The sequence below is a fragment of the Aulonocara stuartgranti genome (genome assembly GCF_965226115.1).
Source record: "Aulonocara stuartgranti genome assembly, chromosome: 17".
Classification (NCBI taxonomy): Eukaryota; Metazoa; Chordata; class Actinopteri; order Cichliformes; family Cichlidae; genus Aulonocara; species Aulonocara stuartgranti.
The window spans coordinates 34,737,448-34,763,142 of record NC_138953.1 but is presented as its reverse complement, the minus strand read 5'-3'; the positions used below and the strand labels follow the sequence as shown (position 1 = coordinate 34,763,142).

The following is a 25,695-nucleotide window of genomic DNA, read 5'->3' as shown; positions in this document are numbered from 1 at the left end:
TTAAAACACGCTGTCATAACTCTTATCTCACACATACACACAGCAGTCTCTTTGTTTGGTTTTTATTCACCTCTATCACGTCTGTTTTTTATTGCTTAGTAAAAGATTTTAGCTTGTTTTGATCTAAATAGATAAATACAAAACCATTTAAAATGCTCTATGTAGACAGGTGAGACTCTAAACTAAATTACATTCCCTAATTAACTTTGTTCAAGTCGTGCGATAAGTAATTAAATCATGAGCGATAAGGGCAATCCTCCTTCTTTTCCCCCCAGTACATAGATTTCAGAAAACCTGTTCAGTCCCTTTACAGCGTCGTATTTGATTAAAACCTCACGTACAGCCGAGCCTCTTTCCTTCCTCTGGAGATTTTTGCTTCCTCAACGTTTCTCTCTGTTCTTTGTGTCCTCTCCCCTCATCAGGCAATAAGAACGTTGTGGTGAGAGAGAACCTCGACCGCATGAAGAACGGCTGCATCGTCTGCAACATGGGACATTCCAACACTGAGATCGATGTGGTCAGTTGCCAGTTTGCACGAGGTCTAAATTGTAGTCATCTCATCAGATTTAGGCGTGTTAAAACACTGCCACTAGTTATCATTTTGGAAGACTGAACTACTCGATCGAGACTGTAAAAGATTTCTGCTCCCCTGTTAAATGTCCTCACGTCTGTAAAGCTTGACCTGGGGCAGTGATTGCTCATTGTTGTCATGGTAGCAGTCGACGTAGACTTGAGTAAGTGTGGCGTCAGTAAAAGGTCTGATCTATAACCTGCTGTTACACTCAGAAATAAACAAGACTGACAGATGGATAGTTAGTTTCCTAGAAAGACAGGGAAAAATATGGAGCTGCCACTAGCCTTTCTTTGGTTACGTAATGCAAAAACTAGCAGACCTTTACAAGCTTTCAAACCATAAAGATTGTTAAGCTTTTATCCAGGGCAGCCATGAATCTTTGTCTTTGAAATACACATTTACCAATAAAAAAAACCCATAAAAATAAATCATTAAGTATCACCAGTCACATGCATGCAAGAACTTGCACCACACAGTGTAACTATCTTTGACCCATGTACACAATGAAATCAACCTGTGCAGCTGCATGTTTAAGATATTTGCTTCAGTACAAAAGGCTGTACCAGCAGAACACTTCAGAAAGACGCTTAATCATCTTCATATACAGAGATGAGCGGTTTAGGCTAATGTTAACAACAAATAGTGGATGGATGTCACATGTGCAGCTTTCTTTTTTTACTTCCTTAATGTTCCAATGATGCTTTAAGCCTGTTTCAAGTGTGTAGCAGCAAAACGAGATTAATTTGTTGCCTTAACCTTAAGTTATTATAAGTTTCCCTGTTGTTTACGGAATCTTTTCAGGTCATTCATTTAGAGTTTACAGTACACTTGTGGAAATTGTGAAGATAAAAATCAAGAGGCTAGCCAGTCTGTGCGATAAGTCTGCTGGAATGGAAAGATAAGTTTAATGAGAGATGGCTGGACGTGGCGTTAACAAGAAACTTTTATTTCCTTTTTTCATTTTGACTTATTGTTCATTTCAACCAGTTAACACAAAAATCATATTTTCATATTTATTATGGGTGTGCTTTAAACATTCCAATCTACACCTCATATAAAATGATAATAAAGGTCTCAAAATGTCTTGTGAAACTTTTGTACTTGCAGACACCGGATGCACACTTTACCACTACTGTTAGTACCTTTATCAGTCTGTAACAGGCTAATAAAGCTTTCTGGTCATTAAAGATTGTACAGAAGTGTTTAGAAATTGGAACACAGGGCAACGTGAGGATGTTTCAAAATCAGTAATAACAATGGGTGATGGACAAAGGAAATGGTTCATATGAAAGGAAGCTCTGAGTCACTCCAGTCCTGGAAATGAAGCGTGCTCAGTCAATATATGACTCGTGATGAGATGTCATAGAGCAAACAGCCAAATACAAATAACCGATGATGTCGTTTCTTCCTTATAGGCAAGTCTGCGGACTCCTGAACTCACCTGGGAGAGAGTGCGCTCTCAGGTGGACCACGTAATCTGGCCTGATGGAAAGAGGATAGTCCTGCTGGCAGAGGTAAACACACCCAGCCACGCGTCTTCCTTCTAATCCTGGTGTCTAATTGGCATCAGTTCAGTCCGGGGTACAACAACAGGCAACTAGACATTTTTGGTGTGATGATGTTGATAATATGTCCATATTTAAATAAATGGTTGCCATAAAGTGATTCATGGTGCTGCGATACAAAAACAGAATGTAAAATCCTAGAAGAAAACTTTTACTTTATTTAGAGAGCTGGATATTCCACTTTTCATTCTTTCATTCTCTTAAGCACCTCTTTGTGTAACTGGAAGTCAGGAGTACTTTTGTAAGACAGAGAACCCCTAGCTAGTGCTGTTCTGCATTACTTTGTATGTAGACTGTAACTGGCAGGCAAACAGCCACTCAAACAGAGCAGTACATAATGCATTAATGTTAGCAGGCAAAATAATCGAATAACGTGTCCAAATTTATGCCTAAAACACCAAGTTGTCTGTGTTCAGACAGCAGAACCTTGTGAATGCTTTCTTCTGCGTTGATACCACAAATATCCCCGTATGGTTTGTCATCAGAGTCACAAACTGTATTGGGTTTATGGCCATTTAAAGAGCACTTTGTAAAATGGGCCCACTGCCATGACAATGTTTAAGAAAATAATTTTAAAGGATTAAATACAGTAGACGTTTACACAGACGATGTTTAACCACATCCGTTAAATTATCTTCAAGTTCGACTGCTTTCAGGGCGTATTCTTGCTTTTAGGCGAGTTTATTCATCCTATTTTCTCCTCTGATTTAATCACTTTGGAAACCTCTTTGGCAGAGTTATCCTCTCATATTTAATAATTGGTTGATTAATCATCATTTAAAATATTCTTTTGTAATGTAGTGCAAGTTGTTATGGAATAAACACATAAACAGGACACTTACCCTGCAAACTTTTTTGCAACTTTACTTGCAGTAATATGCACACACTCACCCCCTGATCATGAATATTTTAGGATAAGATGAGGTGTGTGTGCGTATGTGACAGAATGAGAGCAGTCCAACAGGGCCAGACAGGCAAACTGCCAGCCTGTCAATGCCTGCCTCTCTGAGGCTGTTTGATCTGCAGAAGTTTTAACCACATCAGTAGATTTGCGCCTCCATCCTCACCTCACCTGCCTCCAGATCACTCTGTTCTGATCCTTAAAATAGAGCAGTGCTCCAAAAATGCCATTCAGTTTAAATATACAAAACAACATCTGATCCTTTAGTATAGCTAACATTTGGATGTTTAAAGTTTATTTAAATTGTGGCTCTGTCCAAAAAAAGGAAGTTATTTTTTTGTTCCCTTTTTGTGTCCCAGTGTAATAATGCACACTCAGGCATTTATGTCATATTTATGAGCATTATTAAGCTGTAAGATGGTTCACAGACAGCTGCTTTATCATGTGAAAATGCACACAGCACTAGCGAGCAGCGTGTGTGTGGACTTCAGTGTGTACAGCAAATTAAACCCCTGTGTGGAGTTTCTGTTCTGCTTTCATCATCCAGCAACAACAGTTGAACGGCAGTCTGTTCCCCTCTCTTCGTGTAGCTTTTCAGTTTCAGAGGGATGGCCACTCGGTGCATAGTTAGCAACATCTGTCTTCATCAGTAAGCTAATGCACAGCAGTTTCATTCATTAACAGGACTGACTGCAGCGTTACACAGCTGATACACAGTCGATTTGTTGAGGGACACCGAGATCTGAGTTTATTGATTCCTTTTCATGATGCCGCCCAAAAGGTACATTTTTACACAAAGGCGCGAGCCTGTATGTGTATTTTTGACTTGTACTCTAACCTTGTGTTGTTGTTTTTGTTTTGTTTTTTCCCTCCTGTCCAGGGTCGTCTGCTGAACCTCAGCTGTTCCACTGTGCCCACTTTCGTTCTCTCAATCACTGCCACCACTCAGGTAAAGCTGTGGATCAATTTGTCTCATTTATATTGTCGCATATGTTTGGCTTGTTACACTTTGCATTGCTGCATTTGTGTGTGTGGATCTGTCCAGGCACTGGCACTGATAGAGCTCTACAATGCCCCTGAAGGACGGTACAAACAGGATGTTTACCTGCTGCCCAAGAAGATGGGTAAGAGTACCATCATTTCTGGATGTGTTAAAGTAGTGGATGTTTGTATTAAACATTTCAAATAACGACTTCGGCATTCAAGTAATTTCAGTCAGGCTCTTAGGTTTTAGGCAAAAGCTCCACCAACTTGTTGTTCAAACCTTCTGTCTTCAAGGGGATGATGAAGATGAACTGCAGGGCTGTGCCTAACCCCAGTGTGAGATAAATACGAATTATTTTGGACTTTATCATAGTAGTTTTTTATGATTTAGAGTCCACTTTGATATCAGAACACATAAAAACCTCTTGTGTAACAAATACCATCTACGTGGATGTACAGGATGTGATTACAGCATGTTAGAAGCCCTGCAGACAGACTACATTTATCTCTGCAGACAGACTCATCTGTTCAGTCCAGAGTCGTCTCCCCGGATAGCAAATCACTCACAGCAGAGTGAATCCTGTGTATCTGTAGACACATGTGTGCATGTCTGCCGCTTGTCACATCTCTGAGCCGTCTCTCAGAGGCTGAGAGCAGAGCGCACATATCGTAAAGAGAAAAACAAGGAGAAGAATGTAGGTCGGTCTGTAAGCAACTGCCACTGTTATCACAACACACACTGACACAGAGGTGGGAGAGGGCCGGGTTCGGATAAGGAAGAGAAGAATGCGGTCAGAGAAAGGGAAAAAGGAAGACGGTTATCACTGCAGAAGAAAACAGCTGGGAAATCCTGCTACTTCCTGTTCTCATTTAAATGATTAATCAAACATGGACGCCTGGTGAATGTAAGCACGTTCTCTCGCTCTTGCCCTTCAGATGAGTATGTGGCCAGCCTGCATCTCCCAACATTTGATGCGCATCTTACAGAGCTGAGCGACGAGCAGGCCAAGTACCTGGGCTTAAACAAGAACGGGCCCTTTAAGCCAAATTACTATAGGTAAGCAAACACCTCAGCGCACTTGCACTGTTTTGAGTGGCTGACATATAATCCCGTAATTCAAATAATGATCCCGTGTGTATGTACTTGTTATTAAATTGACATAGTGTACCACACCCTCTTATTAAAGCTAAATCCTTTCAAAGACCCTGTTGAATACTGGTGGGTTTAGCTTTCTAATCAGCCTTTTCACCAAGCGACTTTAGGTCTGAATGTTAATGAGCTACAGCAGCCACCAGGTATCGCACCACTATAGCCATGCTTTGTTTTGAGCAAGAGGTTGGTTATCTTGGGAGATTAATACATGCAGGTGTTTTGTCTACCAGCTCCATATAGACTCAGAACCTAAACTTCTGTGTCGCGCTTACTGTTCAGGTCATGGTCCATTTCAACGTAAACACAAATTTGCAAGTAAAGAGCAGCGTCGCTGGACTGATGCTGTGCAGTAGTGATGTGTGATACGGTATCCGCCCAATGCGACGAAAATGCAGAGCCAGTATTCCTGATACAAAGTAAAGATACTGGTATTTTTGACTTATAATGGGATCTTATGTTGAGGATAGCTGTGTGACATTAATAAGAGATGAATCATCATCATGACTGAAACATTTTGTTCACTGGATCTGTCTGAAGGCATTTCTTCCTCCTCATTGTTTCTTTTGCTGCTCATTCCAGGAAGAAGCTGTTTCTGTTTTGTGATCTTTCATGTATTCAAATAAGTTGGTGGTGTTGCCAAAGTAGAGAATTTCCCTTCAACACGCATCACTGCTTGCAGTGTTTTCATTTACCGCCTACTAAATACAGCAGAGTAGGGAGGAGGGGGCGGAGCCAAGTGTGTTTGTATGGAGTGCATTGGGCTTATAGGAGACAAACAAAAGCATCACTCCTATCCTGGTAGTATTAGCCACTGCTAATACCAGCATTGCTGTGGACGCTATCACAATTTCAGTCGATCCCCCCAAACCCTAACAAGTAGGGCATGGCTAAACTGAAAGAGGAAAATTTAAAGTTGATCTGGATCCGTAATTGAATCCAGGATTATCTAGAAGGAATCTTTACCGTTGAAGGATAAAGTGGCATTTTGCATTTCCTCCCAAGATCAAACCGGAGAGCTTTTGTTTGTTAGGCAAATGTGCAAATTTCAACACTCACATCCCGTCACATCTTCACAAATGTATATCAAATTAAAAGAAGACAAAAAATATGGAAACGTCATTTTAAAGTTTTGAGGATAATAATCCAGATCAAGGGGTTCGATAAATGTAGTTTTGGTGCATGGATGCAGTCTCAGGCTGCTGTGGATGGACATTTGTTAAACCATTAGGTGAGGCCATGGTTACAGCAATGCCTGTCTGTCAGCCTGAAGGAGCTGCTTCACTCGACTCTCCTCGTCTGTGCAGAACTGTAATGAAAAGCATCAGATTAACAACAAAGTTTGGTTTTTAGATATATTTGGGTATATATTATCATTTAAATTTGCATTTGGTTTATCCAAAATGATTTTGATTTCTTCCTTTGACACCTGTACATCAGTTTAACCTGCTTGTTTCCGCCACAGTCAGTTCAGTTGCTCCGACAGCTGCTAACATGTATGTTCTTTGTTTTTAAGGTATTAGCCAAGTGTTGTGGGAAGAAGAACTCCGTGAATCATACAGACTGGTAGCGGAGGACAGGAGGGAGGACACAACAGCCAATACACCTGCTTTATATGTAAGGGAGAAGGGGGCGGAGCTCTGAACGAGCCTGCAGGGTGGGGGTGGGGAGGGGCGTGGCTTTCCCTGCTTATGGCAGTCGTTTTATTTATCCCCCGCCTGATAACAGTAATAATAACAATAATAACATTAACTACACCTCGGAGCTGCTCCTGCCATTCACCTCGAGCTAGCTCCCAAACCCCGTCTCCCGCTCACTCGTCATTTCATCATTTCCACCCGGTCCTCTTCAGACGCTCATTTGTATGTCGAGTCGTATGTAAACCTCCATCCTCCCTTCCACGTTGCCAGATCTTTTATCGTTTATCTGTTAAATATGAAATTACTGAAGCTAAAGATATATACTATATTAAAAAAAAATCTTGATTTAAAAAAACAAAAAAACTGTGTGAATGAAGACCACCTTTGAAGATTTATCTTGTGTCGGACAATTTTTCCTGTCCCTTATTTTTGTCGTCTTTTCTTTTCTACTTGTGATTTTTTTTTCTTCTCTTTTTTTGTGTATTATTGGGGTGGGACGGGTGGGGCTAGACTGAGGGTTTAGGCGGGGGTCTCAGGGTCCAATCATATCGTTTTATTTGATTGCGAATTGTCTGTTTTTAAGTTGTTTTTTTTTTAGTACGCTCTTATGTCACTACGGGTCACCCTGTAGTTTTTCTTTCTTCCTTTGTTTTTTAAAACGTGACTGGAGGGTGACCCCCGCCAGCCCCTCACCCAAACACCTGTCACTCAAACCCACAGTGAAACCATCTCATTCGCTGCTCTTCTTTCTCACCCGCTGTAGCGACGCCAGTGTTGAAGTAATGAAAAGTATTTTTATTTGGTCCTTCACTTAAACAAGAATACTGTAGTAAAAGCATGGCAGGCTTTTGGATCATCACGAGGGTATACTGTGTATTTAGATGTTTATAAAGAAAAGATTTTTCTATCTTTCGTTTATTTCCTCTCCTCTAATATCATTGCAGTATAATGTTCTAATGATGCGTGTAATAAATATACTCGAACTCTCGTTTTAAATACTGTGAGAAAATATTTACAGAAATACCAAACAGCAGCCACCCTGGTACGTAAAGGAGCAGCTCACCTCAAAAATCAAATGTAGTTAGTTAGTTTGTTTGTTTTCTTTCAAATGTAGGTTGTAGCTTTGTTTGGATCTGCCTTCTCTTGAACGTCATGGAACTAAAAAGCATTACCTTCTCTTCTAGTTCTTGGAGCATTAAAAAAAATCGATCTGAAACTAGGTAGCAGTATCACTTTCGCAAAATTATGCTCCGGCTATTCAAGATAAAGGAACAAAACTCCACCCAAATATTGTGAGCAGCTTCATGTAGGAACTGTTTCCTTCCTGCTGAATTACAACAACCCTCTCACTCATAACGCTTATTTTTGTGACAGGGTGTGAACACTAATGGGTGTCCCCCGTCCCCTGAGCTGTTTGTTTGGCTGATGTAGACAGAAGAAAGAAAATAGTTCCTACATGAAACCTCCAATAACAAGATGAGATTTTTACCCACACCCTGCTGGGCAGGCGGCGTAGACACCCAGGTTTGTGAATGTGATAACTCGAGAATGAAACGATGTATGATTTTTAACTTGATACCATAGTTGCATCTACTAGAAGGCCAACAGTATTTTTGAGTTACCGCTTTAAGCAAAACCCCACTTACGTCCATTATATTTAAGAGAAGGCAGACGCCTCTACAGCATACATCTCTATCTGTGCAGTGTACATTGTGGATAAAATAACACTAAATGCCAGGAAAATCTATTTAATAAGTGACTGTGAGGTGAGCTGTCCCATTAAGCAGATTTCTTCTGTCAGGTCCTCAGTAAAACACATGGTGCTGTTAAGAATTACTGTATTTGCCATAATCAGATGACACAACTCTTTGGTACTCACAGATGAGTTGAGCTTACAAATGAAAGACGGCACGCACACGACATCTCTGACGTGCACTAGCCTTTCAGGTCCATTTCCGCCTTTTCTCCCACCCGGAAGGCGCTTTCTTTCTTTGTCTTTGTCTGTCTTTCTTATGGCTGTAATGAGCTGCACAGTCGCCATCCACTGCAGCTCGTCCCCAGCTGAGCTGACATTTGAAATTAGAAAAGCCCTGACAGTGATTTCACCTGAAGTGTACCCCGCTGCCACACCGGCTCTGCACCTGAACCGATCACAATCTCTTCTGGCGTGCTGCGAGACGCCGCCAGCTCTGCTTTCACACACTAGGATCAAACGCACACAGAGTGGCTCATTACCCAAGTCTGAAAGTTTACTGTATCGTACTAGATATGAAAGGTAACAGTAAAAGTTTTATTTTTTGAAAAGGTGGGAGTGGCACAAAAAAACTTTGTTTACCAGTTGAATAAGTATGCTTTTGCAGGTCAGTTTAATCAAGTAGTTCAGGATTTATTTTGAAGGGTTCCTGAGAGGGCTTGTACTACCTATTTGACAAGGTTTCACGCATCTGTTGAAATTTTGGTCAAATAAATAAATAAAACTGTTCCTTTTTTGTTTTAGGCAAAAATAAGAACAATATGGGAACCCTTTAGTCAAACTCCTATACTGAGTCCCTTTCATCCGTCTCTTCATGTTGTTGACTGCTTGTCTGTAGTACTTAAACCTTTTGTCTTAAGTCTTTTTTCTTCCTTTTGTGCGCGCGTGTGTGAACGAGCGTGATGACGACGACGACGGTGCACATCTAAATGTCTCTCTGTATTTGTAAGCATCCTTTCTGTTTTGTAGGCCATAGTTGCTTTGTTACCAGCTGCCTCAGGATCCTAGCCTGTGTGTTAGGGGTGGAGAAACCGTTTTGTTTTTCCGTCAGCGCTCTGCTGACCGGGTAGGCGGGGGAAGACACCAGCATCATAGATGTATATACATACTATATGCAGATATGACAACCTTTAAAAGTATAGGAAGGTAAAAGAAGAATTGACACCTGTATTTATTGTTGTAAATCCTCATACTGTTCAAACTGACAAAAATTCAACATGTTTTAAGTTGTCTAATAAAGAAAAAATAAACCCTATGTTTAAATATTGCAAGTGATAATGTTAGATGATGAGCAATAATGACAAAATTCTGTAATCTGAATGAATAAAAAAATGGGGAAAAAAAGTTATTCCTTTGTGTGCTGCTTTATTTCTACTACATTTAATACACAGTCACCCAGTGTGTTCACATACAGAGGGTTTTTTTTATGTCGCAGCCTGTGTTGTGTCATCGTGGATTGGTTTCTAGTTGTATTTATGTGCCGTGGAAGAAGAAGATGCATGCAGCTGCTGAGGTCTGTCACAGCCACAGTGAGCTCATCTGAGCCAGCAGCAGTCAGACGGGGACATCTCTGACATCAGCTGAGCCGAGCTGGCTCTGAGCCTCTATTTATTCTAGAAACATTAGTCAAGTTTATGTGAGCAGATTACTTTAAATAGAATCGTATTGTATGTGTGTTACACTATAATCCAGTTACATTCTATTTCAGCTTGTTTCTTTTGAAGCATTTAAAATGAGGTTTGGTTTGGGTGCTACAACAGTAATGTGTAAGCTTAGTTTCTTATATGAAGTGTCACTGTGACAAATTGCAGTGTTTAAGGTGGAGGGAGAGGGTGGCCTGAAGTGGGCACAGCAGTGGAGCCAGACGGGTTTTATCAAGGTCACCAGACTGCCACCATTAATTTCACAGGGGTGGCTCTGAAACTCACTGCTTCTTACTACACTGCATTCATGCCAGTGTAATACACAATGAGGACTCATTATTAACATTTATTTAACCAACTATTTCCCAACCAGAGAATAGACATCAGTAGTTGCCAACTGGTCTCTAGGTTTGTTCACTGGAGCCTTATTCACGTAACCCTACAGCAAACAACTTAATGTTACATCTGTCATGTGAATAGATCCACCACTGTTGTCTGCTGCCATCTTTTACATACAGTCTGTAGTCAGGCCTTTTGAAGCTGCCTTGACCCACCTTTAAGAGAAATTAACCCTGATGATACCATTGGAATAGTTTTTAGACCAAACCTGAGCTGTGGCCTGGAATTTATAACAGAAAATAGGAAACCTCGTCCTTGCAAAAACTGTCTGTAGGTACTTTGCAGTTTGTCTGCTACCATGAAACTAAACAGTTAATGTTTTTGATAAATCCAATTTGCCTTCCTAAAAAAAAATCGTCCATCAACTGAAATCACATAAAATTCTGAAAGTGAGTACTTGAGTTACATTTAGACTAGAGTTCTAGAGTTCCTCACATCACTGTGTTTTTGTAGCTCCTGTGTTGTGTCTGCTGATCTTGGCCTGCGATGGATTTAACCACCAGTAAATTACTATTTAACCTTGAACTCTCTCACCTCCCCCACTGCCCTAGGCCATGTGGCACAAGCCTGCTCTGAACTGTTCACTCCAATCATGTCATCTTAAGTGGTTTTTCCACAGTCAGGGGGCTGTGTGTGTTTCAGTCTGCAGGACAATCCCCTCACAGCCACACATCAATAATTCACAGGGGAAAGTGACAGGAGGTGAAATGACAAATGAAGATGCACACACGTGAAGTGATCTGCGACAGTGACATCACGGCTGACGGCAGACTGTGTGGCAGCTCAGCAAAGGGGATGCAGCAGTTATTTTTATAAGATGTAGGTGCTTCTAATACTTTGAGCCATTCAACCTCCACTTTAGTACACTGACATCGTTTTGGTTCCATGTGTCAGCTGATGCGACTCTATTTAACTCCGCCCTCTCGGTTCGAGCAGGGACAGCGAATCAAACATATCGGGAGGGGGGGAGTCGCAACAGCAGCAGAAGGAGGAGGAGGAGATCCTCAACTTGGCTCTCCGGAGTCGGTCCCCCCCTCCTGACGCGGTGCAGTCTTGAGCTGTCCACCGGATCGGTATGCACTATCCGCGGAGGAGGAAGTGAGCCGAGCCGACCGTGAAAGATGCAGACGGAGGACATGGAGGTACCTATCATTAATAACCTTAACGATAACGGCGACAGACAGAGGCCGAAAGGGAAAGATGTGTTCAAGGATCAGCAGAAGGAGTCAGAGGTAAATTCAAGTACAGCACAGCGGGCTCCCACAGCTCCTGGTACAGGAGCGCACTGGACGGCTGTGTGCGCGTACGTGTGTGTATGTGTGTGTTGTTGCTGGGAAGCTTTCAGATCAGCTGAATGTCCTTTCCATGCAGCGAGTCGTCTTTGCTCCAGAGCATGCATGCGGGCAGACGGCGAGGTGTTATTTTGGCAGCGGCTCCTATAAATAACCCAGCGGTAATCCTACAGCGGTGCTCAGCGTGGGGGACTGCAGGTGGTGAAATGTGACTGCTGCTCCCAGGACCACCGAACGTAACTGCATATCATATTTATGTCCTCGTGGTGTCCTTATGGCATCTGGAGTGCATCCTCCATTTAATCAATCAGAGAATCGGATCGGTTTTTGGCAGTCCGCCTGCTCCTCAGATGAGCATTTATTGGTTTTATTTGGTATCTTTGTGAAAGGAGGGATTTGGTTTAGTACGCTTTCTTGGAAACTGAAATAAAAGTGGCTGCCAGACAATAAAACATATGCAAATTTAAAATCTTTGAGGTTTGAACTACAGTATGAGTGATATACTGGTGGCACAATAATAAGCCGATGCTGGCCTGTTATAAATTTAGAATTGTTTGGGGCGCGTCAGAGACCTAATTTGGATGCTACAGTCCCACTAAATGTACAGTTGTTTCCAGTCCCATACATATCACCAGCAGGTGCCCTCCTCTGCCTTCTAGCTAGCTCTGGAGGCTGTTATCGTCTATTGTAAACTGATAAAAACAGAGAGGCACAAATGATGAAAATATGTAGTCAGCGTAAACGTTGTGAGTTAGAAAGTTTAAATTTGTAATGCGTTTTATATAAATGAGATTGTATTTTAACTCAAAGTGAATCAAGAAATTATCTCCCTAGACTATTAGACCATAATTGCCTTCTGAATTATTGCTACACGTCAGGGTGGATCAATGCTTTCATGTCATTTGCACCAAATATCGATCCTGTTGCAAATCGAGACTCATCCAACCAGGCAATGTTTGTTTTTTTCCAATCTTCTGCCTGATTTTAGTGAGCTTGTGCAAATTGTACCCTCAGTTTCCTCTTCTTAACCGGAAGGAGTGGGACCCATTGTGCTCTTCTGCTGCTTCAGCAGCAAAGATGCTCTCCTGCACATATTGGTTGTAACAAGTGATCATTTGAGCTACCGTTGCCTTCCTTTCAGCTTGAAGCAGTCTTGCCATCGGAGAAATCCCAGTAGATTATCACCTTTCTTCCCCCATTCTGATGCTCAGTTTGAATTTCCGCAGGCCGACTTGACTGCATCTACATGCCTAAATGTATTGACTTGTTGCCACATAACTGGATGATTAGTTATTTGCATAAACAAGCTGTTGAACAGGTATACTTAATGAAGTAGCTAGCAAGTGTATGTAAATAGAATATTGAGTAATATGTTGATATTAGAGCCTTTTTACTGTCTAAGAATTTGTACCTGCAAATCCAGTGAGTTTGTGTTTGAACTGCTGGGTGTACATTGGAATCAGCCAATAATTTTTTTTTTTTTTTAACATCATTGCAGTATCCTTTTTTTGATAAAAAAGACTGAGGCGGTCCCATAGGTCCGGTGTATAAGCATATTTTCTGTGGTTTAAAGAGTGTTTAGAGCCACCGTAGACGCTTATGGGAGTCACCTTCTGTAATATGGACCTGTAAGCTGTAATCTCCTCCGCTATTTCTAAACTTGACTGGCGAGGCTTGTTGTTAAGGCTCCCTCAGTGCTCGGCAGCTATAATTCATCCTCCTCATGAAAAAATTACTAGATGATGGGCTTCATTGGTGGGGTTACTCGGTCCAGATACATAAGAGATGTTACTCAGAGTGCGTTGAAGCCGAAACCATTCAGAGTGCTTTGAAAGAGGACGCTGAATGTTTTTTGGGGGAACTAGAGCATATTCATCATACGGTCAATGGATAGGGGGTTGGGGGTGAATGAATGAGGTTCCCTGGCCTCTACAGTTGAACCAGGAATCTCAAACCTTACTCAGTCGTGTACGTGACTGTTTGTCTTTCTTGCTGGCTGGAGTGGTCATCGGTTGTCCATGTTGGCATATGTTGGTAGGAGAGGGGGCGTTCAGCCTTGACACTGCGCCCGGTGTTTGCACGCTGATGCGGTGTAGAGCGTGCAAACACAGGAGCCGTGCCAGTTCAGTTTGGAGCCGGGGCAATTTTGGTTATCAGCTGGTGGCAAAGAGAAGAGGAATGGTAAACGAGAGTGAATGGGGGGAAAATGAAGGAGTGGAAGAGAGAGACTGGGTAATTGTAAGGAGAAATGGAAGAGTAGCAGCAGACGAAGAAGAGAGAGGAGAGGCATGAGAATTAAAGAGAAACATAAAGAGACGTGTCATTTCAGTTTGGGCAGAGGAGTTAACTTCAGTTTCAGGGATGCCAATGGAGGACTGAGGGACTAAGAGACTCAGTAATATAATCTATTTAAGTAATTTATCAAGGCTAATTAAGCCTAAGTGAAAGTGTTAAAGGCCTTGAAAACAAGTCGCCTCAATCACTTTTACTTTCAGGAGTGGGCTCTTGCATGGTCACACAATTTTCAGTGTAAGCTAAACAGTTTGGGTTGTTCTTGAATTTTTGTATAGTCTTCTGCATAAAACTAATCGACTAAGAAAACTAGTAATCCTTGGAATTTTATGCATTGTTTAATTATTAATGATGAATAATGTTAATAAAGGATGGTTTTGTAATAGCTGTAATATTATAGTAGCTACTAATCAGATGAAGTTCACTTGATAAAAGTTGCCTGACAAAATTGTTTGTTCTGAAACATGTGTTTGTAATGCATGAAGTTAAAGAGAAGACCAAAAATAAGAACAAGTCCAAAGTAGGAATGTCACACTATCAGAAATGTTGTTATTGGTACTGGTACCAGCATTACTTACCTTAAAGCTATAAGTTAGATTTAGAGCCTAATAGACATGGGAGTTTTAAGACGAATACCATGCCGATAATTGACGAAAATTCGATATTTCGGCCAATGTTTTTTTTCTGCTTTCAGACACAAAAAACATAAACATACTTCTCTAATATTTGTTATGTGCATTTATTTATAAGTCTTTGGATTCTTTAATTATCTTGGACCTTAAAAAACAATGATTTCATTGTCAAAGATTACTCCTTTACCTTCCAAACATATGTTTGAAATAGGGAAGTTGCCCCCTGGTGGAAAAAATGTGCAACAGCAACACTCAAAACATGGTTTAAAGGCATTTCTCCCATCTATTCTTTACTTTTGGCCGAGCTCTAGTTAGGGTCTTGTGATGACACTAATTTCTGTCCTCTGCTCTCCTGGGCTTTCTGTTGTGTATGTTTTATCATGTGGGCTTGTCTGTGTGTAAAGCCCTTTCTCACATACACTAACCAGAGTGTGGTAATGTGAAGACATTAATACTCAAGGTGTAGATGACTCTGTAAATTACCGTGAGTGCCGTAATTCCTCCCCGGCAAGTGTTAATCCGTCTAAAATGACGATATGGCTCGTTTTCATAACTGTCCCTAGAAAATAAAACCCTTACCACTGTCACCAACATCCCCCTAGCTTTGGTTCACCCGCCCCCTTCAAAAACAGACAGCCAAGGATAAACACTGCAGAGCCTCCCTTCTGCTGCTTTAAGGGTCACGATAAGCATTTTCCTTCAATCATTCTGACTCCCAAGTGGTTTTCATTTCCTGGTTTACAAGTGCAGTAATGACATCAAATTGTGTTGCTCAGGCTCTCGGTCATAAACAAACTGCCATCTGATGTCCTGCATATTCTACTTCCTGCTGACTTGGTTGCAGCAGGTATTTATAGGAGACATGGCAGCACACAGTTATTTAACCAGGATGCCTGACTCAGAGAGCAGATCCTTATTTACAGTCCTGGACCGGTCCCCAGGGCGGTTTGCACAGGGTTAAACACGGCTCACACCCTTAGCCTGAAGCTAAGTGCTGCCAGGAGCGTTTCTTAATTCTCATTAGCATAACATGAATCTTTTATAATCCCTGTAGAGAAATTTCGCTTCACGTTATTATCAAGCACAACCCTTTCACCACTTTGTTCCTACCCTTACAAGGTTTTAAAAGCCTCTCTGTATGGCTGCATGCTACTTATTGTGCAGTGTGTCTTGGTGCAAGTTAGTAAGGTGTCATTATGTGTACTGTGCATCCTGTTTCCCTGCAAATGAATTTGTTTCAAAAGGACAGTGACTGCAGGCCTTTCTGCGAGCTTATCTGCCCATCTCCCTCTGTTGTGTGCGTGCGATTACATGCTTACCCTCCCAACTTTGGTTTTACTTGTTTAGATGTTGAGAAAGGCTTCATAAAATGCATTCATAATTTATTAGGTCTGTCTTGGTCATTAAGCTAGCTAGACAAAAGAGTCTGAGGCTGCTGGGAGTGTTGTTAGTTTGGCGAGATCTCGGACAAAGTTACATTTTTCAGTTGTCTTGCCCTAAGGTTACGCTCTAAATATGACTGTGTGTGTGCGCGGGTGCGTGGATGACATACTGTTCACACGCTCACAGATTCTGAGTGTTGCGATTGCGTGAAACATAGAAAATGTGTGCAGCCTGTCTCGTGGGTATTTGTAAATCACAGGGTGAGGCTAATGTCAGAGCTTAGAGAGACCTTTTCCTGGATACAGTGGATAATCTGCTTTGATATGGGGGTGGGGGCATGTTGACTCCTGTGCCTTCTCTTTCCTCTTGTTCTGGTGCTGGCTAGGGAAAGCCTTCTCTGACTGTTCAATTAGGCTGATTAAAGCAGTAGCTGTGTGCGTCCATAGAGAGCACCTGTAACCATGAGTGAGTGGCTCTGCGTAAGAGGATCTCAGAGGAAAGATGTAAATGACTAATCAGCACTGCCTGAAAAAACAGCCACCAGTAAAAAGCCATGGTGTGTGTGTGTGTGTGTGGGTGATGTGTGTATGGATGTGACTGCAAACCGAGTACATAGTAATTGTAGGTGTTGGGATATGTAAATATCCCACAGTATGTTTTTTGCATCTATTTCAATGTCTGTGGGCGTTTGGGGAAACTGTGATTAACTGAATTCAGCTACATTATGTGTGCTAATGTGTGTTTTGCTCTTGCAGAGCTCCATGGAGTCTCCAAACCTGGAGTTTGAGTACGGAGACACGGACACACTGACTGCAGAGCTCTCTGGTAAGATCACAGACCGTAATCCGTTGGCTTTGGACTTTGTATTCGAAGCCTCAGAATTACCATTTTGACCACCGCTGCGCTTTTGTGGCCGTATTTGAATGACAGGTGCGAAGTTTCACCCATCAAAAATGGAGCACAGCCATCTGGATGGTCAGTACCACACAGCGGGCCATATTACTCGTCAAACGATTCCAATAAAATTACTTTAACAGCCACCAAAAGCGAAAACACGATGCAGGTGCAGATCAGCGACTCGATTGACAATCTGTGTTGGGACACCTGTCAGTCGAAAAGCTGCCAGAGCAGACTTACAGTCATGTGAAAAAGGAACATTTTCACAGGGCTCGATGCAGTGCTGTGCATCTAGTCTGTGCATAATAAATATTCTCCATTGGGGAGGAATTTTGGCTCACTCTTCTTTACACCGTTGCTTCTGTTGATTAAGAGTCACTGACGTTCATTTATACAAAGCTCTCTTAGGGTCCCACTGCAGCATTTCAGTCGAATTGAGGTTTTGACTGGGCCACTGCAGTCATTCTTTGATTCTTTTCTTTTCTTTTTCAGCCTTTCCCTTTGTAGATTTGCTGGATTGTTTTGGAACATTATCCTGCTGTATCTCTCAGTTTTAGCCAAGCTTTAGCTGTCAGACAGATAGCCTCACATTTGACTCAGATATGGACTCAAATGTGAAGGCCATTTGAGTACAGTTATGTTTAGAATACAAGTTTGAGATGATCTGAGCTTTGTGACATGGCGCAGAACATCAGAACATGGCTAAACAATATTGGAGTAGGCTTTCACATTTAAAAGATACTTTGTCGGTACTAAGAGATCCAAGATATGCCAAGAAAATATCCCCCAATTTTTAAGCCCAAACCAACCTATACAGAGGACTTTGCGGTTGATCTGTCTGCAAGGTACCCAGGTCCTGTGGCTGCAAAACAAACCCAAATCATCACCCCTTCACCACCATGCTTTATAGTTGGTATCAGATGTTTACCCTAATATGCTGCGTGTGCTTTCCATCAAACATGGTGCTGTGTCTATTACAGTCAAATGTCACCTCAAACACTTTATGTTGTAAGGCAAACACCCTACAATGATACAGAGAAAACCCCAGCCGTGAGACAACCCCCTCTGAGTAAGTACTTTGGTGACAGTGGGAAGGTAAAACTCCCTTTTAACAGGAAGAAACTTACAGCAGAACCAGGATCAGGGAGGGGCAGCTGTCAGCTGTAACCGGTTTGTTCAGATGCAACTTTGCAAATCTAGTGTTGAATAGCAGGACCTGGCTGCTTCTTTTTCTCCTAATTCTTATGGAAGCAGTGAGTGTGGACTGTATAGACTGCTGTGAAAACTTTCTCATGACTGCAGATCAAAGATCTATGTCTGCTTGTTATGCATGACAGAGCTCTTCGCCCACAGAATTCCTACGGTGACACCCCTGTTTCTACTTAGCATAGGAACGAGAATGTGCCATTGATTTGAAAAATAAATCAAACATCCACATTCCTCAGGATCCTTTCAGCTGTTTTATGTTACACATGCAAACAAAGAGAGTCGACGAGAACAGCGATGAAGGCGCAGAACAAAAATCTTTTGGTGCGTGCTGGTATTTATTTTTTTTTTTTGCCACGCACAGAAAAAATGACTAACACTAATCATTAACACTGATTATTCATTCAGAACCGCAGCATCTGTGTAAGGTGGTAACAGCCTGTACTTGACTTGGAGCTTGGTTAATAATGTTCCTTTCAGGGCCGAGTACAAAAAGATTATTTAGAGAGCATATTATTTATTTTCTCCGATCCGGCTGGTGTGCTGAGAGAAACGTTGAATAAGTGTGTCGATTTGAAGTCAGAATGATGGTCCACCTGGTAGATGGCAAACGGCAGCTGATTTGCCAAAAAGGTTAGTCACACACAAACGGGCAAGACAGTCACCGCGGCTTTCTGCCGACAGCTCCTCGGGGTAAGGGAATGACGACTGCTCCGAGAACAGGAGGAGACGCGTGACTGTGTGACGGATCTTTAGACTGCGCATGAAACAAACCAAGGAGGACAGCTGCTCAAAGCATCAGAGCATATAATAAACATCATACGGTTACAATAATGTGAATGTGAAGGGGATGCATACATACAAACCTGAATTTTCATTATTATATTATAACTTATGGCAGAAAATAATTCATCTCCTTAATTATATGCAGCATTTACAGTTTGTCATGTGCATGTGTGCTTTTTGTGTTGTGCGTAGTGGGCTGCAAAGTCGTCCTATTTCATTCTCCTGCTGGTCTTGATGTAGGTGTCTTATTATAAGTGTCGCTATAATATTGAAAGGCCCTTAAGCTCTGTAAAAATCTGGGATTTCCGAGTTAAATTTGTTGTTTTTCGCTGTAGATGGAGGTCTATCTGTGTCTTGACCTCACCCGTCGAGCGTGGGCGGACGGATATTTTGCCAATTCATAATCTCTTTGGCTTTTAGTAGATTGCGGAATACGTTTTCTTTGCACTGCATTGTTATTTGGGTTATTTTAATCGGTGTTTGCACAGCACTGTTGTTGTGAGGCTTAGCTCTTGGTTTTGCAGGGCTTTGGAATGAAGGTTGTTTAGAGAGATAGATGCAGAGTGATTTTAAGAAAAAATCAGAATTTTTGCATGCTTGTTAGTGGATCTGCATTCTTATTTACATGCATACAGCTGTGGTTACAGAGTATGTGCTACTTTATTAGTTACACCTTGCCAGTACTGAGTTGGACCCCTTTTATCCTTCAGAATGGACTTAATTCTTAGTGGCATCAATTCAACAAGATGTTGCACTTTCACCACCACATCCTCACTGTGCTCTTTTCTATTGAGTGACATTTAAATGCCCACACCGCCATCACCACAAGCCTGAACCATTGACATAAGGCATGATGGATCCTATCAGATTGTTCATGACAAATTTTGACTCTACATCCAAATATCGTAGTAGAATTTGAGTGTTTTTTCAGTCTTCTGTTGTCCAATATTGTTGAGCCTATGGTAATTTTAGTGTCTTCTTAGATGAAAGGAGTGACACCTGGTATGGTCTCCTGCTGTAGCTCATCTGCTTCAAGGTTCCATGTGTTCAGAGATGCTCTTCTGCATACTTTGTATTGATTGATTATCTGAGTCACTGTTGCTTTCCTATCAGTTCAAAACAGTCTGACATTCCTCCTCTGACCTCTTGCATCAACAATGCATTTTCTTCCAGAGAACAGCCGCTCACTGGATATTTTCTCTTTTTCAAGCCAATCTCTGTAAACCCTAGAGATGGTTGTGTGTGAAAATCCCATTAGATCAGCAGTTTCTGAAATACTCAGACCAGCTCATCATCCACATTCAAAGTCACTTAAATCACCTTTCTTCCCCGTTCTGATGCTCAGATTGTACATCCACAGTCATCCAGGCTGTGTGTAATTCATTAAGTTGCTGCCCTGTGATTGACTGATGTTTGGTGTTTGGTGGTGGGTCTACCTTGGGACTAACAGATTCCTACCACGTAAAAGTGCAGTGTCTGTTGGACTCTCATTCAGATCCATCCCTAGCTCTTTACAAACCTGTCAGACGCACGTCTCTGGGTGTGACTGTACTGGTCTATAATGGAGGGACATCTTATCATCACGTTTATTTATATGTACATTATATGAAGCCGGAAATGAATTCAGACTTATGATAAACACGTCTTCAATTAATTCTTTGTCTCCAATGTTAACAGTAAATACATTTATTTCGTTAGAGCTTATACAAGTCTGCAGACTCAAAAAACTTCTGAAAATCAGTAAAATGTGAATTTCTTTTCTATCAAGGAAATCTAGGACTCTTGGGATACTACGGAATAATTCATCTGGACAACTGCTGACTGAAATACCACAGCATGGTTTGATTTATCCAAGCCTTTTGGAGCAGATGCTACAAAAACATCCCAATTGCATTACAATATTGAACAGCTTCAACACTGCACAATGCAGTTTGGGGAGTGCTGGATTTGAGCATTTCATTTTTAGCCCTTAACTTTAAAAGCCTGACGGGGTACTGTCGTCAGTTCACCGGGCCGGCAGCATGGACGCACCCAAGTTTGTGAATGTGATAACTTAAGAGCAAGTTGACGTAGGAGCTTCAAGTTGATACCATAGGTATATCTACTAAAGATCTCGGGCGAGTTTGAATCTCGGTGAGCTCAACCTTAAAGTCAAGGTCAGAGGTCAGGTTTTCTCAAAATCTTTTGATTCGAGAACAAGGCGCTGTAGGACTTCGAATCCTCTGCTAGGAGGCTCATCTTTCTTCTGATGTATTCTTTTCATTCTCTTACTTTTGGGGAATTATTAGCGGGTTTAAATTGCTTCTCAAGCTCTAGAATTAACTGGAAATTGGTTTTCCATTACTGAGTGGGTTATAGTATTTATTTCATCCCTGATTGTATCCTGTTGTGTCCACAGAGCTCTACAGTTACACAGAAGAGCCAGAGTTTGCCCTCAACAGAGACTACTTCGAGGAGGACTTCAGAAGCCATGGTAATGTGTGCGTGTGTGTGTGTGTGTCCCTTCAAGTTCCAGAATTACAAAATTGCACTTGCACACTAAAGGCTGTAAAAGCGACGTGTTCAATGAGCTGCTGTGGTTTACAACCTGACCGGTGAGGTGAGGCGAGGCGAGGGTGAGCAGACACATCAAAGCTCTGCTCTTTTAAGCTGTTCAAAGAATTGATATCCCTACAGATTGAAGGGGCCACCCTTAAAGCATGTGATTAACGTTTGGTTATCGAGAACAAAGTGGCTTTTCCAGTCTGTACGTCGGCGTTATTATCAGCCTGACAGGATCGAGCTTTAATACGGTGTTGCTTTATCTGCTTTTGTGTGGAAAATTGCATTAAATTACGTTTTTCCTGTTGAGCAAGAAGAAAAACTTTCTTCTTGATTTATTTTATTGTGACAAAGTCGGGTTTTCTGTATTGAGGGAGGTATTATTTTTAGGTTTAGGGCGTTACATCAAGTCCTGCAGAGACGGTCTCGAGGCGCCCTTTGTAGACGGTTTGAATCAGAAGTGAGTGGTCCTCGCCGTCTGTCACTTTCCCTCCATGCTGTGTGATGATGAATAGCAGAATTAGATGAGAGCTTCACTGTTTTATGGAGGAACAGAGGACAGAGATGTGAGAGCTCATCAATGTTTTATGCTGCTACCCTCCCAGTCACTCTCATGAATTACAGTTATTATCAAGGCACGTCTAATTGATGGTCTTTGCTGTTTAAAAAAAACGTTTTTTGTGATGTGTGCTGAAATTAGAACGTTTTTTGTGTGTTTTCCTTGCACAAGTGAGAGTGTGTTAAGTTGAAAGAGATCAGTGAGGATGCTTTACTCCTTAATGCTTATCACTGCCTGTCTAATCAACTGAAGAGTCTAAGAGTAGAAGATGGGAGGAAAAAAATGCCATAGTCCCTGCTAGAGACTGAGACATTTCTGCAGTGCTGCTGTTTTTGTAGTTGTTTGAGGTGCACTCAGACTTAGTTTTTGCTAGTCTTAAAAATAGTGTTTTTTTTAAAGCATACATCAGGTTTCTCCTCATTGCTTTCAGCTATCTCCAAAGCTAATGCAGTGAGCCACAACATACAAGTCTGCCAAAATATCTGAATATAATGGATTCCCAGATGGCAGAACTAACAGCTACTTTTGCAGTTAGCTTAATTAATTGCATGCACGGCACAGTGCAGTAAAATTAAAGCTGGAAATTTGCACTTTAATCACATCTTAATTGTTTGATATGTAATCCACTGTGATGAAGAAAACTCCTAACGAGAACAGGAAATGATAAGTACCTCGTTTGTGCAACAGCCAATGAGAATCCTGGGTTTACGACATCCATGTTACTATAGGAAACGGCTTTAGTGCAGCACGTAGCAACTGCATCATTCCTTGACCGTAGCAAACCAAGGTACGAGGACTGTGTCATTATTATAAAATTATTTATTCTTGTTATTTTGAAAAATTAACTTCCCTGTAGATTCAGATTGTTTTCAAGTTTCTTTTCCTCACTTTTTCCTCCACTTATTCCTCCACTCGCATAAAAAAATGCTGCAAAGTGCATCAAAACTTTGAAAAAGTCGACACAGATACACTCGGAGTTCTCTAAGGCACAGAAAAAAAATACAAATTAAATTTATCTGACTGCAACCTTGAACCTTTTGTTTCTGTGTCCTTTCTGCAGCTCGAGGCAGGCGGTGGATCGAGCTGACGGTGGAGGAGCAGAGGGCGTATGTAATGAGGCTGCTGGACGCGCTGGAGGTGACGGACAGGGACAAGAGGCTGAAGGTGGCCAGGGCCATCCTCTACCTGGCTCAGGGTGTGTGGGCTGCACAAAATACAAGCCTTTTTCACAGCAGACATTTAGGTTTTAGAGGAAACGCACATGTCTTGCTGTTAATATTAACCATGGCTAAGTCTTCAACAAGGTCGTGACAGTGAGCCAGAATGCACAGCACCTGAAATAGAATGATTTCATTATTTACACCGGTCACTGCTATTCTGCCATCATTTGCTTCGAATAGTCATCACTTCTCGCCTTGTTTCTCCAGGAGTGTTTGATGAGTGTGACACAGAGGTGGATGTCCTGCACTGGTCCAGGCACAACATTTTCCTGCTGTACGACATGGGCATCTTCACAGCACTGCTGGAGCTGCTTAGCATGGAGATAGAGTGAGTAAGACACCCTGGTTATAAATGTAACATTGTTCTTTATGCAGTGCTGCAGGGATGTTTCCAGGCTGGGGTGCGAAGCGCTCCTGGGGGAGTAGATGCTCCATCGCCCTCCTCGCCCTTCTTGTGGATCGCCTCAGCTGCAATGCCCGTTCGGGTCCCCTTCGCTGGGGCGCCCCCGGCGGGTTGACTTAGAATGAGTGCAGACTGTTTAATTAAAACAAAATTATCAAAAAGAATAGAACAATTATAGAAAACTGAGGTACAAACCTCTGTCCTATCGCAGATTTATTATAAGAAAAGTGGAGATTCAAACAAGCTTTTTATGGGCTGGCATAGAAGCATGCTGCTGCCATCCCATGTCCCCTTGTAGACATGCCCCTGCAGTGCAGTGAAAAAGTTTCTTTTTTGTTATATTTCTTACTCTTACATGTTTCAGATCATCAATTTTTAACATTAGACAAATATAAACTAGTAAATACAAAATGCAGTTTTGTAAATGATGATATCATTAATTGAGTGAAAATGCCAACCTCGTCTTGTGTGAAAAAGTAATTGCCTTGTAAACACAAATACAAGTTCACGTCTTAGTCTAACTCAGAATAAGTAAGGGAGAGAGGGGCTAGCATTCCCTGGGGATCAGAGAGAAAACAGAGAGAGAGAGAGAGAAGTGAGGAATATGCAGAGGCTGATGAAGATGGTCAGCCAGGCAGAGATGAAGCTGAAGCTGAACAGACAGATGGCTGTGATCTAATCATAAATCCAGTCCATCATTTGATGATGTGGTCAGTTAAAGATGACTAATGTATGCAAACTTGCCACTTTAGTTACATGGTCATATACAAATGTAATGATACTGGGAGCGCATTGTAACTGGATACATAGCACTACACCTCTGTTCTTCATTACTTCAGAGAGGCAGAGACACATAAAAGGCTGCTGAGGAGAGACTATAGGTAGCGCGCCGCCTGTGATCAACAGACCCCTTCACTGGGAACGTGGCGTGACAAAGGCTCCTTCAAGCCAGCTTTGTTGCTGCTGGTGTCAGCCTCAGTTGGGCTTCAGTGCTGCTTTGTTGTTACATAAGCTGCTGCGAGGCATCTTCAAGTTGCATAGAGCTGCAGAGCAGGGCGGTTTCAGCAAGACGAGCAGGAAAAACATGATGAAGTGTTAATCATACAGGTACAGGTAGTCTCACCTGCGATGTATTCAGAGACTGGCTTGCCACGTTCAGATAATCCACTAAAATCATGTAGCGTTTGTTCCCGCAGCAACAGCCAGGCGTGCAGCAGTGCGGTGAGGAAGCCTGCCATCTCTCTTGCAGACAGCACAGAGCTCAGGTAAGCAGCATAAAACCGATTCAACTTCCTGTCTGCTTCAGATCAGGAGGCCAATAAATACCGTTTAAAAATAACCAAAATGCTTAACTTCATGCCATCTGGCCTAATCTGCAAAAGGTAATTGTATTCGCTGACTGTTGTCCTCACATTCATTTTCACTCTACTTCTGCCTAATGAAATTGATTTTTTTTAACACAACAGGCCTTACACACAAACACATGAAATCATACGATTCACACACATACAGTAGCACCGTCTGTGTGTTCCCTAGATGAACACTTACAAATAATTACAAGCTAGACGAGTGGATTTGCCCTTAATTACTGCCGCAGAACCGAAAGCCATTATAGTCCTTTTGAACCGAGCGAGAAGCTTTGTTGAGCGAACAAAGCATTTAATGTACAAAACACCACCTGTATTGCATCAGATAATTACGAGGGAATGGCTGCATTATCCAGCCAGAGCTCGGAGATTATTTTTTCCTAAATGCGCGAGCAATTTGCAAAACCAAGCGCTACTTGCTTATAATTTCCTCTGTTATATCAATGATTCTTGTACTTATAGGCCATTTAGGGCCATTGTATCTGGTCAGGGCAGCAGTTAAATGCAT

At 41.8% G+C, this 25,695-nt stretch overlaps 2 protein-coding genes across 6 annotated transcripts in view; both read left to right on the top strand.

Moving 5' to 3' along the window:
• ahcyl2b (adenosylhomocysteinase like 2b) overlaps window positions 1-9,915 on the top strand; it is a gene marked incomplete at its 3' end in the record, with an annotated part of 55,104 nt that extends 45,189 nt beyond the window's left edge. For 2 of the 3 annotated variants that reach the window (XM_082511960.1, XM_082511962.1), the window contains exons 12-17: window positions 423-517; window positions 1,990-2,088; window positions 3,921-3,989; window positions 4,086-4,164; window positions 4,961-5,081; window positions 6,691-9,915. In XM_082511960.1, the coding sequence (XP_082368086.1) occupies window positions 423-517; window positions 1,990-2,088; window positions 3,921-3,989; window positions 4,086-4,164; window positions 4,961-5,081; window positions 6,691-6,697 (470 nt within the window). Of the gene's footprint in view, window positions 1-422; window positions 518-1,989; window positions 2,089-3,920; window positions 3,990-4,085; window positions 4,165-4,960; window positions 5,086-6,690 lie in introns of those variants that run through there. The other variant, XM_082511961.1, reaches the window with a different exon arrangement.
• A 1,598-nt stretch (window positions 9,916-11,513) lies between these two features.
• strip2 (striatin interacting protein 2) overlaps window positions 11,514-25,695 on the top strand; it is a 31,328-nt gene continuing 17,146 nt past the window's right edge. Inside the window, exons 1-6 of one of the 3 annotated variants that reach the window (XM_082511405.1) lie at window positions 11,514-11,751; window positions 16,964-17,033; window positions 21,496-21,570; window positions 23,258-23,392; window positions 23,625-23,745; window positions 25,017-25,085. In XM_082511405.1, coding sequence (XP_082367531.1) covers window positions 11,731-11,751; window positions 16,964-17,033; window positions 21,496-21,570; window positions 23,258-23,392; window positions 23,625-23,745; window positions 25,017-25,085 — 491 coding nt within the window. In that variant the 5' untranslated portion in view covers window positions 11,514-11,730. Of the gene's footprint in view, window positions 11,842-16,963; window positions 17,034-21,495; window positions 21,571-23,257; window positions 23,393-23,624; window positions 23,746-25,016; window positions 25,086-25,695 lie in introns of all 3 variants that reach the window. The other 2 variants (XM_082511403.1, XM_082511404.1) reach the window with 2 other exon arrangements.